At 33.3% G+C, this 16284-nt stretch overlaps 1 protein-coding gene across 4 annotated transcripts in view; it reads right to left on the reverse strand.

The window, feature by feature from the left end:
* Window positions 1-16284, reverse strand: part of BRWD3 (bromodomain and WD repeat domain containing 3) — a 176244-nt gene that overhangs the window by 26058 nt on the left and 133902 nt on the right. For 3 of the 4 annotated variants that reach the window (XM_038587781.1, XM_038587782.1, XM_038587780.1), the window contains 10 exons: window positions 14668-14775; window positions 12634-12758; window positions 11618-11700; window positions 10032-10143; window positions 8940-9001; window positions 8681-8836; window positions 7899-8019; window positions 6583-6708; window positions 6416-6494; window positions 986-1042 (listed from right to left, as the gene is read on the reverse strand). In XM_038587781.1, the coding sequence (XP_038443709.1) occupies window positions 986-1042; window positions 6416-6494; window positions 6583-6708; window positions 7899-8019; window positions 8681-8836; window positions 8940-9001; window positions 10032-10143; window positions 11618-11700; window positions 12634-12758; window positions 14668-14775 (1029 nt within the window). The remainder of the gene's footprint in view (window positions 1-985; window positions 1043-6415; window positions 6495-6582; window positions 6709-7898; window positions 8020-8680; window positions 8837-8939; window positions 9002-10031; window positions 10144-11617; window positions 11701-12633; window positions 12759-14667; window positions 14776-16284) is intronic. The other variant, XM_038587783.1, reaches the window with a different exon arrangement.

Here is a 16284-nt window from a genome sequence, read left to right on the forward strand (position 1 = left end):
AGACATCATTCTCCAGGACAAAAAATACATACAATAAAAACTAGACAGTACATTCATGGAAATAGCAAGATTCAAGTATTCTGAATTTTCATTTTAAGAAAATCTGAACCACAAATAGAACCCAGGGAAATATATTTTTTTTCTCCTCTACAAGGTTAATAATCTTAATGCCTTAGTATTTACTGGTAGGTAAGTATACTTGACAATGGCATCATAATTTTCTCAAAATTGACATATAATACATATTTATCTATATATTTATATATTATGTACTTATTATTTATGCATATATATATTTATATATATATCCTTTGTTGTCATGATACAGTCTAGCCTTTACCATTTGATGCCTTTTAATATGATTTCTTTCAGTATTTCAAAGAAAATTTTCCTTATATGAAACAAGTATTTGCCTAATTACCATGGAGGGGAAGTGTACAGAACAGAATAAACATAACAGATCTGAGGCTACTATCTTTATCAGGGCTTGCTTGTAAGGTTAGCCCTTGGTTGGCATTCTGGGTACTTAGCAATTGAACCATTTCCTAAATACAAAGGTGGTTTACTATGCCTATGCTGTTTGTACAATGTGATTTATACTGAACACCTGCTTTTCTTTGCTTTTCCTATGCTTCCTTGCTTTCCAATAAATTCCTTGAGGTCTGAGCCTCTAATCACATATATATTGCTACATTTTCATTGTAGGGGAAGAGTGTGCTCTGTATGGCTCCTCAAAGAATGGAAAGAGCATAAGGAAGCCTGAACATGGATTTCTCTGGACTCTGCCTATATTTATTTCCCTGTGATCCCAGCTGTATATCCTTATTATGTCATTGTAACAAACCTTACCAATGAATCACAAGTATATATGCTGAGTTCTATGAGTCTTTATAGCAATTCTCCAAACAGGTGGAGTTGGTCTTAGGATCCCTGACACAGGAAGCCTGAAAAATTTTCTTCTTAGCAGTTTATTTTATTCACTCACCCTTCTTCCAGATGAAGTACCAGGACCGTCTGAATCTAAATCAACCATCTCTGTATCCTAAAATTAAAAGGGAAGAGTAAGAAAAGATGTTATGTTATATTCAAAGTCTTACAAATTTGATAAACATTTACAAAGAAATGGCAAATACAATCACAAATAACACCCTCATTGGAGCAGACAGCAGGCAGAACAAAGTTTGAAGGAACAATTACTCCAAACTTTGCCTATATGCTAGATACAAACTGAAAAATATATTGGGAGAGGAAGAGTAAACAAAGTTTCTCTTTAAATAAGAATCAAATATTAAGAAAAAATTATAGGACTGGTATCTAAAATTTTACTTAATGTTAATATTTTTTAAAGACATTCTATATGACATGCTACTTCAATATATTATAATCATGAATTACTCATGATTTAATCTTTCACCGTTTTAAGAAATACATCTATTTTCTATAGGGAAAATATGAGTGTGTATTAAAACTTAAGATGCAGTTAAATATCCCTCTGAGGCATAGTTTTTTAGTACAAAGAGAGGCAAGGCCCACACGCCATTTTTCACCCTGGTGGTGGTGAAGCACATAGGTAATGTCTGGAGAAAATAAAACCCGCCCATGAGCTACTGGTATTCCTTCTAATCAAATAAAGTTGAAATACATTTTACTTTAATATTCTATTTTAACTCAAAGAATGCTACTCTGAGACAGCAACACCAAATTCATCATAAAAATTCTCAATAAACTAGATGTAGAGGGAATATACATCAACATTTTAATAAAGGCCATATATGACAATCCCTTAGCTAACATCATGATTAATGGTGAAAAATTAAAAGCTTTTCTCTTCAGATCAGGAACAAGACAAGAATACTCACTCTAGCCACTTCTATTTGATATAGTATTGGAAGCCTTTGCTACAGCACTTAGTCAAGAAAAACAAAATACATCCAAATCATAAAAGCAGCAAAACTATGCCTTTCAGCAGATAACATGATATTATATATATAAAACACTAGAGACTCAACTGAAAAAACTGTTACAACTAATAAGTAAATTCAGTACAGTTGTAGGATACTAAATCACTATACAAAAATAAGTTGCATTTTTATACACTGAGGACTATCAGAAAGCCAAAGTAAGAAAACAATCTCATTTATAATTGCATCAAAAGGGATAAAATACTGAGGTATAATTTTAAACAAGGAGATGAATGATCTGCATACCAAAAACCATAAGACATTGAATAAAGAAATTGAAGACAGAATTAAATGAAGATACCCTGTGGTAATTAATTGGAAGAATTATTATTATTAAAATGCACATATGACTCAAAGCCACCTACAGATTACATAACCCCTATCAAAATTCCAATAGCATTTTTAACAGAAATAGAGAAAACATCTTATAATTTGTATGGAACCACAAAAAAAGTTCCTAATAGACAACACAGTCTTGAGAAAGAAAGACAAAGCTGGAGGCCTCATACTTCCTGATTTCAAGCTATATTATAAAACCACAGTAACAAAACCAGTACGGTATTGGCATAAAAAAAGATATACAGATCAATGGAACAGAATAGAGCTCAGAAATACACCCACATATATGCTCAATTAAATTACAACAAAGGAGCCAAGAATACAAAATTGGGAAAGGATAGTCTCTTTAATATGTGGTGCTGGGATAATAGGATATTTACATGCAAAAGAATGAAACTTGACCCATATCTTATACCATGCATAAAATTCAACTCAAAGTGGATTAAAGATTTGGATGTAAGACATGAAACCATAAAACCCCTAGGGGAAAATAAAACACAGGGAGTAAATTCATTGACACTGGTCTTGGCAACGGATTTTTTTGGATTTAACAAAATCCAAAGGCAACAAAGAACAACAAAAGCAAAAGTAAACTGGATTATATCAAACTAAAAAGCTTCTGCAAAGCAAAGCATCAACAAAATGAAAAGGCAACTTATAGAATGGGATGAAGTATTTGCAAATCTTGCCTCTAGTAAGGGGTTAATAGTAAAAATATATAAAAATATATAATTCAATAATAAAAATAAAATCTAATGTAAAAATGGGCATTGGGATTGAATAGACATTTTTGCAAAGAAGACATCTAAAAATGGCCAACAGGTACATGAAAAAGTATTCTATATCACTAGTCATCAAGGAAATGTAAATCGAAACCACGATATCATTTCACATCTATTAGAATGACTATTATCAAGAAGACAAAAGATAATAAATGTTGGTGAAGATATGGAGAAAAAGGAACCTTTGAGGACTGTTGGTGGAAGTTTAAACTGGTATAGCTACTATACAAAACAGTATCAAGGTTCTTCTTTTTTTTTAAGATTTTATTTATTTATTCATGAGAGAGAGAGAGAGAGAGAGAGGCTGAGACACAGGGAGAGGGAGAAGCAGGCTCCATGCAGGAAGCCTGATGTGGGACTTGATCCTGGGACGCCAGGATCATGCCCTGGGCTGAAGGCAGACGCTAAACTGCTGAGCCACCCAGGCATCCCCGAGGTTCTTCAAAGAGAGTAAAGATAGAACTATCATATGATCCTGCAATCCTAATTCTGGGTATTTATCCAGATAAAAACAGGATATCAAAGAAATAAAGTTGCACTTATATATTCACTAAGGCATTATTCACTGTAGCCAAGATAAGGAAACAGCCAAAGTATCCTCAACAGATGGATGGATAAAGAAGCTGTAATATATACATACAATGGAATATTATTCAGTCTTGAGAAACAGGTAAACCTGTCACTTGGGACAACATGGGTGGATGCTGAGGACATTATGCTAAGTGCAATAAGCCAGAAAACAAAACAAAACAAAACAAAACAAAATACTGCATGGTATTACTTATATATGGAATTTGAAAATTTTTTCATTAGTTTTAAGAGGATGACATCTAATTGGAATATCTGAGTTTTCCTTATTATGTCAATAACATTTAAATCTGATAATACAATGTTTTACAGTCAGATACATTTTCAGTAAAGAATAAAAAACAACATTGGAACAGAGAACAAACTGATGGTTGTCAGAGGGAACGGGATGGAGTTGATGAGCAAAATGGGTGAAGGGAAGTGGGAGATACAGGATTCCGGGTACGGAATGAATGAGTCACAGGAATAAAAGGCAGCATAGGGAACAGAGTCAATAATACTGTAATAGCATTATATGGTGACAGATGGTAGCTACATTTGTGGTGTACATTGCGTAACATGTAGAGGAGTTGTATGCCTGAAATAAAGGTAACATTGTGTATAAACTATACTCAAATAAAAGACTTAAAAAACAAACAAAATGGGCAGAGAATCTAAATACACATTTTTCCAAAGAAGATATAGATGACTGACCGGTACATGAAAAGGTGCTCAACATCAATAACCATCAGGGAAATGCAAATCAAAACCACAATGAGATATCACCTCACACTTGTTAGAATGGCTGTTATCAAAAAAAACAAGAAATAACAAGTGTTGGTTAGGATTTGGAGAAAGGGAACACTTGCGCGCTGTTAGTGGAAATGTAAACTTGTGCAATCTATGGAAAACAGTAAGGAGGTTCCTCAAAAAATTAAAAAAGAAGAGAATTATCTAGGAATTCCACTCCTGAGATTTTGTGCAAAGAAAATGAAAACACTAACTCTAAAAGATATATTACTCCCATATTCATTGCAGGATTATTTACAATAGCCATTACATAGAAACAATGTTAAGTGTTCATTAATGGGTAAATGGATAAAGAAAAAATGGTAATATATACCTCATGGAATACTATTCATCCATAAAAAGAAAACTATTTAGGACAAAAATATATGGACCCTGAGAACATTACGCCTAGTGAAACAAGTCAGAGAAAAACATCTATAATCTCACTTATATGTAGAATCTACAAAAATTATTTATAGATACATAGAACAGATTGGTAGTTGCCAGAGATGGGGATGACTACAGTGCGGGACCAAAATACACATAATGGGTCAAAAGGTACAAGCTTCAGTTATAAAATAAATGAGTGTTGGGGATAAAATGTACAGCACAGTGGCTACTGTTTAATAATATTGTCTTGCATATATGAACGTGGCTAAGAAAGTAAATTTAAAAAATTATTATCACAGGAGAAAAACTATACTATGTATGGTGACTAGTCTTATTTTGGTGATTCTTTCCAAATATATATAAATATAGAATAATTTGTTATACCTTTCAAACTAATAAATGTTATGTCAATTAAAAATAAAAAGAAAAAATTGGATATTTACATTCTAGATATTAACACAGACAATATAAACATGTAAAATATATCTATACAATAGCCATTTCAATAGCATGTTTGAGACACTCATCCTTGGGATGAACTGTTTTCCATTAAATATTTTTGAATTATTACATTCCATTATTTCCGCCTCTTGGTTTTTGCTTCTATAATAGCTTTCAATGAAAAATGGTTTTATGTAAATTGGAAGTATAGGGAAATTAGATATGTGTAGGTCTGCTGATGATACTAATTTAATTTCATTAAGAAAAACTGGCTTATGTTTGAAAATTTCAATAAAGGAAATTAAATAGCAATTTCATTAAACTACTAAAAATGTACTTTGAAACCTGAAACTTTAAAATACTTTAATATTTTACACATATTGCATAGAAAATCAATCCGTATTAAAATTTCCAAAAACTGGGATCCCTGGGTGGTGCAGCAGTTTAGCGCCTGCCTTTGGCCCAGGGCGCGATCCTGGAGACCCGGGATCGAATCCCACGTCGGGCTCCCGGTGCATGGAGCCTGCTTCTCCCTCTGCCTGTGTCTCTGCCTCTCTCTCTCTCTCTCTCTCTGTGTGACTATCATAAATAAATAAAAATTAAAAAAAAATTTCCAAAAACTAACCATTCTTTTAAAATATTTAGTGCTTTGTCTTGTTTTTAAAGCTGGAAAATGAAGTGTTGATTTCTCATCACTGAAACTCACTGAGTCAAACAGAATGACTGGCCACCTATTTCTGACTAAAAATTGTAGCACCACTACATTTCTAGTATATGCCATCTAAATACAGGTTAAAGAGTTTATTTATTTTTTTTTAATTTTTATTTATTTATGATAGTCACAGAGAGAGAGAGAGAGAGGCAGAGACACAGGCAGAGGGAGAGGCAGGCTCCATGCACCGGGAGCCTGATGTGGGATTCGATCCTGGGTCTCCAGGATCGCGCCCTGGGCCAAAGGCAGGCGCCAAACCGCTGCGCCACCCAGGGATCCCAGTTAAAGAGTTTAATACAAAAAGATGTAGGTACTCAGGCAACTTTTAGAAATCAGCTTCAATGCTTATAGCCAGTTATAACACACATAATACTTACTGTACTTCAAAAAACAGAAAAGGAATTCATGCCTATTAATCATGCTGTGAATCTCACCTCCTCTGCATCAGTACTGTTTAATTCTTCTGCTTTAATTTTATTGTAAGTATCCAGTATATCAGTACAGCTCTGATCCCTAAGAAACAAGAAAGTCAAAATATATTTCAATGTAATTTTTAAAAAATCAGAAATCAGCTCCTATAGAAGATAAAACTGCTTCTTACCCAATAAATCGAAGTAAGACATCAGTTACAATTTTGGCTGCTTTAACTATAGGACTGTCTGGCTCATTGAAAGTCCTGGCATTATGTTCAATGTAGCGCACCTCCCACATTAATGCTGATATTCTCCTATGAAAGAAAAACTTGCCCTATTACTCTTGATTAATACATTTAAAGTTTATTCTAAGAATATACAACATGGAACAACTAAGCACTCAATCATAGTATGTTAAAGGTGTTCTACCACATGTATGTGACTTAATAAATGTGTCTAAATGGATGTGCACTAATAAAGGTATATAGTTACAGTATTTGAAGCCTAGGTAAGAATTAAGGACCACTGGACTTCATATTAAAAAGAACTGATCCAGGACATTATGGGTAAAGAATGATTTAACCAAGTAAGTGTAAACACAAACAGTGTTTTTATAAGGTCAAAAGAATGTTTAGTTTTTAGGGGAGAAGAAAAAAAAAAGAAACCACGTTCTAGAAAAAGACAGATTTTTATATAGTTATGTTTATGATATATATTATTAAATGAAATTGTAGGTAATATAAAATACACCCACCTGATTATATTTATAACCAGTTCATGCTGGAATAACTAGGTTCAGACATAGTAGACTCTGGGGTGAGAGAGGTACTAAAAGGTATCCTCCACTACTTTCTCACAATCTCCCAATTGGAACCAAGAAAAAAATAACTTGGCTCTTTATCTAAACACATTTGGGGACTGGTAATTAAATCTAACTGTTGCCTAATTCCTCAAGGGATTTAATCATGCTCCAAGTTTCTATAGCACCTTAATCACAATGAAACTACAAACCATTTAATCTGCCTTTAATAAACTAAAGTGAACTGTTGTTTTTGTTTCACATGTGATTTGTGCTACTCAAAATTTCTTCCCTCTTCTTTTTTTAAAAATATTTTATTCATTTATTCATGAAAGACACAGAGAAAGAGAGAGAGGCAGAGACACAGGCAGGCAGAGAAGCAGGATATATGCAGGGAGCCTGATATGGGACTCGAACCCGGGACTCCAGGAACATGCCCTGAGCCGAAGGCAGATGCTCAACTGCTGAGCCACCTGGGCATCCCTCTTCCCTGTCCTTTACTCCACACTCCTTACCCTGAAAGACTGAGAATCTATTGAAAAAAGGAAAATCAGAGTTCCAAATTTTTAAAGAAATTTTGCAGTGGGTATACTGAATGATTATTTTACTCTATGACAATTCAGATCTCACTGCATCATTATGCAAAAAGGAAAACAAAAGATACAAAGCTATGAACTTTATAGAAAATAATAAAACTAAACAGACCTGTAAAAGCGATTTTCAAGTCTCCGCCTAATGGTGTTGAGGTCAGTTGGATAAGCAACTACAGTACAATACAAAGGATAGGCACTGAGATCCACTGGAACAGCAAAAGGGCTGGCAAAATCTATAATATTACCAAAATTTAAAAAGGTAGTTATAAAGGACATTAATATTTCATGTTAACAAACAAAAACTCATATATAAATAAGAAGGGAGGGCAATATACTACATTATTAAAATGATGATGATTCAATTATGCTAATATTAGATGAATATTATTAAAATGTCATTTTCTTTATTTGGACATAATATCTATGAATCCTGTATAATACAGTGGTTCAAATCAGGTGAAATGAGACAAATTAAAGGAGATCTGTGTTTAACTTTAAACTGATGTCTTTTCTGGATAAATGCCAAACAGCTTAAGTGATATGTTTTAGATAATACAGTTTAGGCATGTGAGTAAAATATATTACTCATCCACTGTCTACCAAAAACCTCATCCAAAGTTAGGCTCAGGGAACAGCTGGAGCACCAAAGTGACTAAAGAAAGTAAAAGACAACTATATGCTTGCCTTCTCTACTGTAAGCCCCCAGAGAATAGAAAACATTTATCAGTTATTACATTGTTCAAACATATAAAAATATTAATGATAAACTAGTCACTTGATTAAAAGTGCCTCTCAAATTAAAAGTATACAGTGAAAAAAATGTATTTCCTTTTGTAGAACTTAAAATTCTGGTTTTCCTCGTTCTGTCCTAATATTCTTTCACATCCACCATACCCAGGGAAAGAAGGTGGTTGATGCCCTGAATAACCCGTTCACATTCCTCATCTCTGGAGTGAGCTCCCCACTCTCCTTCCTGTGGTTTGTATAGCAAAGCAGTCAGTTCCTCCTGGGACACAGGAACACCAGCACCAACTTCATCTGGAAAGGCAGCTAGGTATAAGATGAAAAAATCAGAAATGATTAGTTTCTAATATTATGCTACTGATATTTTTCTTTTAGAATAATTAAAATTCATTTTTAAAAGTATATCTACTTCCTTCTGGAATTGGCTCCATATCCCAGGGGCTCATCTTTTCTCTTTCATTATTGTCCCAGCTATTAAAAAATAACAAGATACAAAGTAAATTTACATGACACTTTTATATACTAGCATAATTTGCATGACTTCTTGTGGTAAAATTTGGGAAAGGGCAATACAGTTATCCATAAAGTACAATTTCACTTACATAAAGATAATATAATAAACCTTTAATAGAGACAGCAAAATAAATAGAGGAAATTAGAGAATAGTCCACCAATATGAAATATAGAGAGCAGTATAAGTTTACACTTAATTTTACTTGGTTTTTTTTTCATTCCAATCAAGTATGTATTCAATATCAAACCAGGGTACTGAATGAAAAGATCTCTTTGGAAAATTCCTTTTAGGTTAAACAAGTCAATTTGATAGATCAATTTTTTTCTGTAGGATAACCCACTTTAACCTAACAGTGTTCAGTATCACAGCATCTCCAAAATTTTATTATTCCCTTTTCATCAGCAATATCGAGACTGAAAGTCAATCTTCATAGAATAAACCTTTATCATTCTGTTTTTTAACCTTTATCATTCTTGAAGAAAACTTCATTTATTAGAAATCTTACTATGCTGGTGTTTAAATGAAGAACTAAAGTAAACATTGTAGACAAATAGTATGTCCAAACATAATACCTCTGCCTAGAATTCATATCATTAAATAAAAGACAGAGTACTAATATTTATTGCTATATTCCAGCTATAATAATTATTTTATTTTATTTTATTTTTTTATAACAATTATTTTAAACACTGAATTTCGGTATTCTTCATGAAATAATAGTTGCAATTCTTGTTTAAAACACAAATACTTAAAATATAGGCATAAGGGAGGTAGAAATAAGTCTTCAGTTCTTTGTTTTAGTACACATATTGGACCAAGAGGTTTATCATCAAATTCCTTCCTTACAGGTACTATGATTACTTTCTTACAGGTCATATAAAGATAAGTCAAATTAACAAGGTATTATTCCTAGTAGGGTTTATAGAATGTCCATATAGTACTACAACAGTATTATATCAGGCATTAAAATACCATAAGTGTACTTACTGAACACTGTAACACTGGAAAGAACTATCAGGATACTCTGGTTGAAAAGGCTGCTGACTCTCCACAGTCCCAAACCACCAGGCATCATCTATTATACTGCGGAATCTATCACCTATAATGTTTTAGAAATTCTTAAAAGGATGTTTTTGAGAATAATACTTTGTTCACATTCTAATTTGCTACTTTTTGTTGGACACAGAAGTAGCATTGTATCTAGGATTATCAGAGGTTTCAATCTGAGTTTCCTAGATAAATAAATTTTACATTTTACCCTCATTAAGAAATTTTGGTGTCAAGTACTATAATCTTTCTGAAATAAATCAAATATGTCCATGCCTTCTTAAATAAATGCTATCACATATAATTTTTTTTAAAATTTTTATTTATTTATGATAGTCACTCAGAGAGAGAGAGAGAGAGAGGCAGAGACATAGGCAGAAGGAGAAGCAGGCTCCATGCACCGGGAGCCCGACGTGGGATTCGATCTCGGGTCTCCAGGATCGCGCCCTGGGCCAAAGGCAGGCGCCAAACCGCTGCGCCACCCAGGGATCCCTATCACATATAATTTTTAGCCATTATTTAGGATCATCATTAGGCATACTTTTTCTTGTACTATACATTAGTTACTACAGTTGTTTCTTCTCCTTTTTGCCTTTAAAAAAATCTCTTAATACTGATTTTGTGCCTCCAAAGGGCTAAGGATTATAAAACCAAACCACTGTGAACAAAAATTTTCTCCCACAAAAAAAGGAGAATTTAAAAGTACTAATAGCAAACATTTAACAGTATGAATTTTAAGTACTTAAATACCATTTTAAGTGTTTTCTGTATGTCAATTCACTTATTGCTCACATCAACCTTATAGGTATGTTTTAATGTGATTCCCATTATAAAGATAATAGAGGTAGGACACAAAGAGATTAAAAACTTGCCCAAGATCAAATAGCTAGTGAGGAGGTAAGAAAGGGACAGAGGAAGGTGGGTGGGGGAGAGGAAGAAAAAAGGGGTAGAAAGAGGTAGAGGTACAGAGAGAATCAGAGAGAGATGGAGAAAGACAAGAGTGACAGAAAAAGAGAAGAAATAAAACCACAATCAGTAACGGTCTCCTTAAGAGCCCAAGTGTTAAGTACTCTATCAGGGCAACTGACGTTTGATGAGTTTCTTTATAATTCTAATAGATTATATATTTGCAGAAAGTTTAGAAGTTAGATGTCACATACAATGTGCATAAAATCACCTAAACATAACCAAGAAGGAAAATTTAATTTGATTTTTCTAATTTGGCTAACAGCTTTTATCAACTACACGTTAAACTAGTTTATTTCTATTAAATTGGAGTTAAAGTGACACCTGGGTGGGTCAGCAGTTGAGCGTCTGTCTTTGGCTCAGGGTATGATCCTGGGTCTGGGGATGGAGTCCCAAATTAGACTCCCTGCGAAGAGCCTGCTTCTCCCCTGTCTGTGTCTCTGCCTCTCTCTCTGTGTCACTCATGTATAAATAAATAAAATCTTAAAAAAATAACTTGGAGTTAAAAAGTTACTAACTCTATTTCATACTTATTAGTTAAGTGAGAATTTTATACTTACCTATCTGCCAGTTCCTTTCTTTGGCTTCATTATAAAACTGATGTAGCACAAGGAAGTCAATGACATCTGGCATGTCATGATACCTATACAAAAAATAAAGCACATATAAATCAATATCCAAAATAATAGCATATGTTACTTACTAAATATCCCAAAATATATTTTTAATGAGGAGCCATTTAAAAACTGTTGTGAAATCCTCAGGGTTCCTGCAAATGACTTTAACTTAAACTACATCTGCTTTTATTTATTTGGGAGTACATGCCTACTACTATGTTGCTTCAATAACATAAAGACACCAATGAAGATCCTTAAAGCTTAGACTTTTTTTATTTTATAAACTGATGGTCTTTCACCTCCTTAGATTTCAAACTTTAAGAAATGAGTCCCTGATTAGCTATTCCTATTAGTATTAACAGAAATAAAAGCAACTACTATGTTTTAGCCATGCTGTTAAATAAGCATTTATGAAGGTTTTCCTTTTAATTCATCACAATAATCTTGAGGAAGTTATTAATGTTTACATTTTGCAGATGAAGGCATAAATTCAAAGAGGTTAAGCAAATTGCTCATATGTGTGTGTGTGTGTGTGTGTGTGTGTGTGTATATATATATATATAAATACATATATCCAATTGACCTCTGAACAATATGGGTTTAAACTGTGCAGGTCCACTTATATGCAGATTTTTTCAATAAATATGATATAGTACTGTAAATATATTTTCTCTCCCTTATGATTTTCCTAACAACACTTTACTTTTTCTAGCTTACCTTACTGTAAGAACACTAAATATAATACATAAAACATACAAAATATATATTAGTCAAAAATTTGTTATTACTAAGGCTTCTGCTCATCAGCAGGCTATTAGTAGTTAAGTTTTTTGGGAGTCAAAAGCTATATGCAGATTTTCAACTGTGTGGGGGTCAGTTCCCATAACCCCCTACATTAAGAGTCAAGTGTATACATACAGACAAACACACACACACAACAACCAGAGATAGCTACTCACTTAATGGAAAAAGATTCTCCAGTCATTTTGCCTGAAATAGGGTCCAGAAATGCAAGCTTCAAACAACATAGTGTAGGTGGTCCAACCTCATATTTGATTCCTACAATCTTAACAAACTCTTGTTCCTATTAATGAAAATACCAACAAATTATTTTAATATAAATAATTGCCTAACATTTGCAGATTATTTCACTATTTATCGAACAGTTAAAAACAATTATCTGAATACTCACCAAGTATTAAGCATTCCACTAAGTGCTAAAGGCAATAAGACATGGTTCTTGACCCTTAATAGCAGGTTGTAGTAATAACAGGGCTCTAGACCAAACATATGCAACAGAATCCCCTTGAGAACATTTTTAAAATTCATATTCTTAAACCCTACCCCTATAGAATTGAATTCAGTAGGTCTGGGGTACAAGCTGAGTCCTACATATTTTGAAAGAACTCCCTAGGGGATTATGATGCTCTGTCTAGTTAAGAATCACTCCTCCTGGGTAGCCCGGGTGGCTCAGCAGTTTAGTGCCGCCTTCAGCCCAGGGCATGATCCTGGAGACCAGGCATTGAGTCCCACGCCGGGCTCCCTGCATGGAGCCTGCTCCTCCCTCTGCCTGTGTCTCTCATGAATAAATAAATAAATAAATAAATAGATCTTAAAAAAAAGAATCACTCCTCCAGGAGAAATACAGTATGTAAGTATTCAGATAGATAGAAAGATAGATGATAGATAGATAGATAGATAGATAAATTTGAAGAAAGGACTTACATTTTTAATGTCCACAAAATTATTTTATAAACCACACTTATAACTGATTATTAGCCACACTTAACAGATGACAAAACTGGGCCTCATGGGTATAGTGACTTGCTTAAAATTATACACTTGTATGTGTGTATAAAATCAAATTTGGGATTGAAATAGGTCATATTTCAAAGCCTAGACTCTTGCACCCACACATATGCTACCTCCTACAGACTCTTGCACTCACACATATGCTACCTCCTACAATTTTCTAGAGCCACAGGGTTAGAATTTAAAATAAAAAAAATTATGTTTTATTCATTCTTTGATTCTAAAAAAAATAAACAAATAAAAACCCCACACCAAAATTTTCACATGATTCAGAATAGACTATCACTATCTACCAGGAGATGACCGTGTAAAGCTCACTTGATAAGATATTTTGGTAGCTTACAAACTTAATATAATATTTTACAAGTGTCTAAATTTTATTTCAATACATATACATTCTTCCATGTATCCTTCCTGCTAAACATCATTGCATAACCATTCTTCATTTACCTGGAAAACCAATATAAAATTGCTCTTTAGTCTCTTGTTCTCCAACTTTGAAAAACAAAAGAAGAAAACACCCATAATTCTAACTAGAAATGATGGTGTATGTATCCTTATGTCTGTTTGTATGCATATATCTATCTACAAATGAATGAATCAATGGATGAATATGTATGTACAGTCAGAAAAACCTTCTCTAAAAAAATAAATATCTATTTTACTTAATACCATGTAGGTATAGGGTAATATATAAAATAGATAATCCATAAAGCACCACAAAATTCTGAGTTCCTTGAGATTTATGATATTTACTATATCTTAAAGCCATTGGAACCACAAGGCTGTCTGTAGTCCACACATGCAGTCAGTTTATAGAGCCTCTAGAATGTAGGCTTTGCAACTTTGTAATTGTTAAGGAAAATATCTATACCAGGGAACTACTGTTTTACACTCCTCTCTCTCTCTCTTTCTCTCTCTCTCTAAAGAAAGGTATATACATAGAAGACTTGAAGCTTGAAGGAAATTAAGTCAAATAATCAAGACAACAGATAGCATACAAGTTACAGAAAACACAAAATATGACCAATAACATTCAACTGTACAAGAGTATGGTACATTACCTTATCTTAGACATACAATCAATAGTGCAATATATATGAAACAGAAAAAAACATGTAAGCAAATAACTTAATTCCTAAGCTATTTCAATTGCACACTTATGAATATGTCAAATTTACCCTGAGATCCATTTTATTCCATGGTTGTTTTTGTAAATTAAGGCTGTATATTTTTGACTTCCTTACAGCCCGTACATAAGCTTCATGTCCTTGCCTGAAATAGATAAGCTAAAACAAAAAACATAAGGTATTAAACAGCTGCATTCTATTTAACAACTCTATATATCCCAATATATATTCTTACAAATGTCTTCTGTTTAAAACAAACATAATTATAATTTTAAAAATGTATGTCACCATCAAATAATGTTCATTCAGTACTCATACTTGCGTTGCCCTGCACTAATTACTGCATAATATAAATACTGTACACATACTCTTTTTCCCATTAGCTGCTTCACAAATTTCTGAAGAAAGGGACCAATGACAAATGTACACAAAATGGTTCATATTTTAAAGTACTATATTTCAAACAATAATTAACATTCTAAATATCAATGTTTTATATGTATATATATATATATACACACATACACATATGTGCAATTCTAACTACAGGCCACTTAAATAGAGTAATTTCCAAATAGATTAGAATTTTTATTTTGCAAAAAATTAACATCAGAGCTGGCATAGTATGGAAAGAAAATGAATTCATATAGTATTAGTTAATGTCTTTCACCTCCTTAGGAGAACATACAACACTATATTCATATTCTGATTTATAAGAAAAAATTTCTTACTCCCAATAATTTTAAAGTGGTAATAGAGATAATAAAATTAAAAAATGTAACATTTAAAAAATACTGATATTTAAAAAATACAGATACACTCTACCAATCAATGGTGTCTAAGTCAGAATTTTTCTAAAAATACAAGTAGAACACTAAAAAGGCTTAAATGCTAATATATAAATTAAAAGGTAAAATATCAATAATAAACATATTATCCAGATATCATTTATTATATATTTATTCCTGTACTCAATAAATAATGATTGGACATGTATATACAAGGCACTAGGTGCCCTGGTTAACGTATCAATATAAAAATCCTTTCACTCAAGGATATGGGCAGACGCAATGCCTGAGTGGCTCAGCGGTTGAGCGTCTGCCTTCCGCTCAGAGTGTGATTCCGGGATCTGGGATTGAGTTCTACTAGGGCTCCCTACTTGGAGCCTGCTTCTCCCTCTGCCTATGTCTCTGCCTCTCTCTGTGTGTGTGTGTGTGTCTCTCATGAATAAATAAATAAATAAAATATTTTTTCTCAAAAAGGATATGGGCAGACATGTAAATGTATGAGTATGATATAAGGCAGAATATACTAAGTATCATACAAGAAAAATAATTTAGGGGCAGCCCCGGTGGCTCAGCGGTTTAGCGCTGCCTACAGCCCGGGGCGTGATCCTGGAGACCCGGGATCGAGTCCCACATCAGGCTCCCTGCATGGAGCCTGCTTCTCCCTCTGCCTTTGTCTCTGCCTCTCTCTCTCTCTCCTCTCTGTGTATTCTCATGAATGAATAAATAAAATCTTTAAAAAAAAAGAAAAAAAAATAATTTAGGTGTGAAAGCTCAGGAGGAAAGAGTGTCAGGCAAATGGAAAGCAAGGATAATATCCAGGAGAAGTTGGTATTTAAGTTAGACTTTGAATAATGAGCATTTTCAAAGGCAGTAATCTGTG

This window comes from Canis lupus, chromosome X (genome assembly GCF_011100685.1).
Source record: "Canis lupus familiaris isolate Mischka breed German Shepherd chromosome X, alternate assembly UU_Cfam_GSD_1.0, whole genome shotgun sequence".
Lineage (NCBI taxonomy): Eukaryota > Metazoa > Chordata > Mammalia > Carnivora > Canidae > Canis > Canis lupus.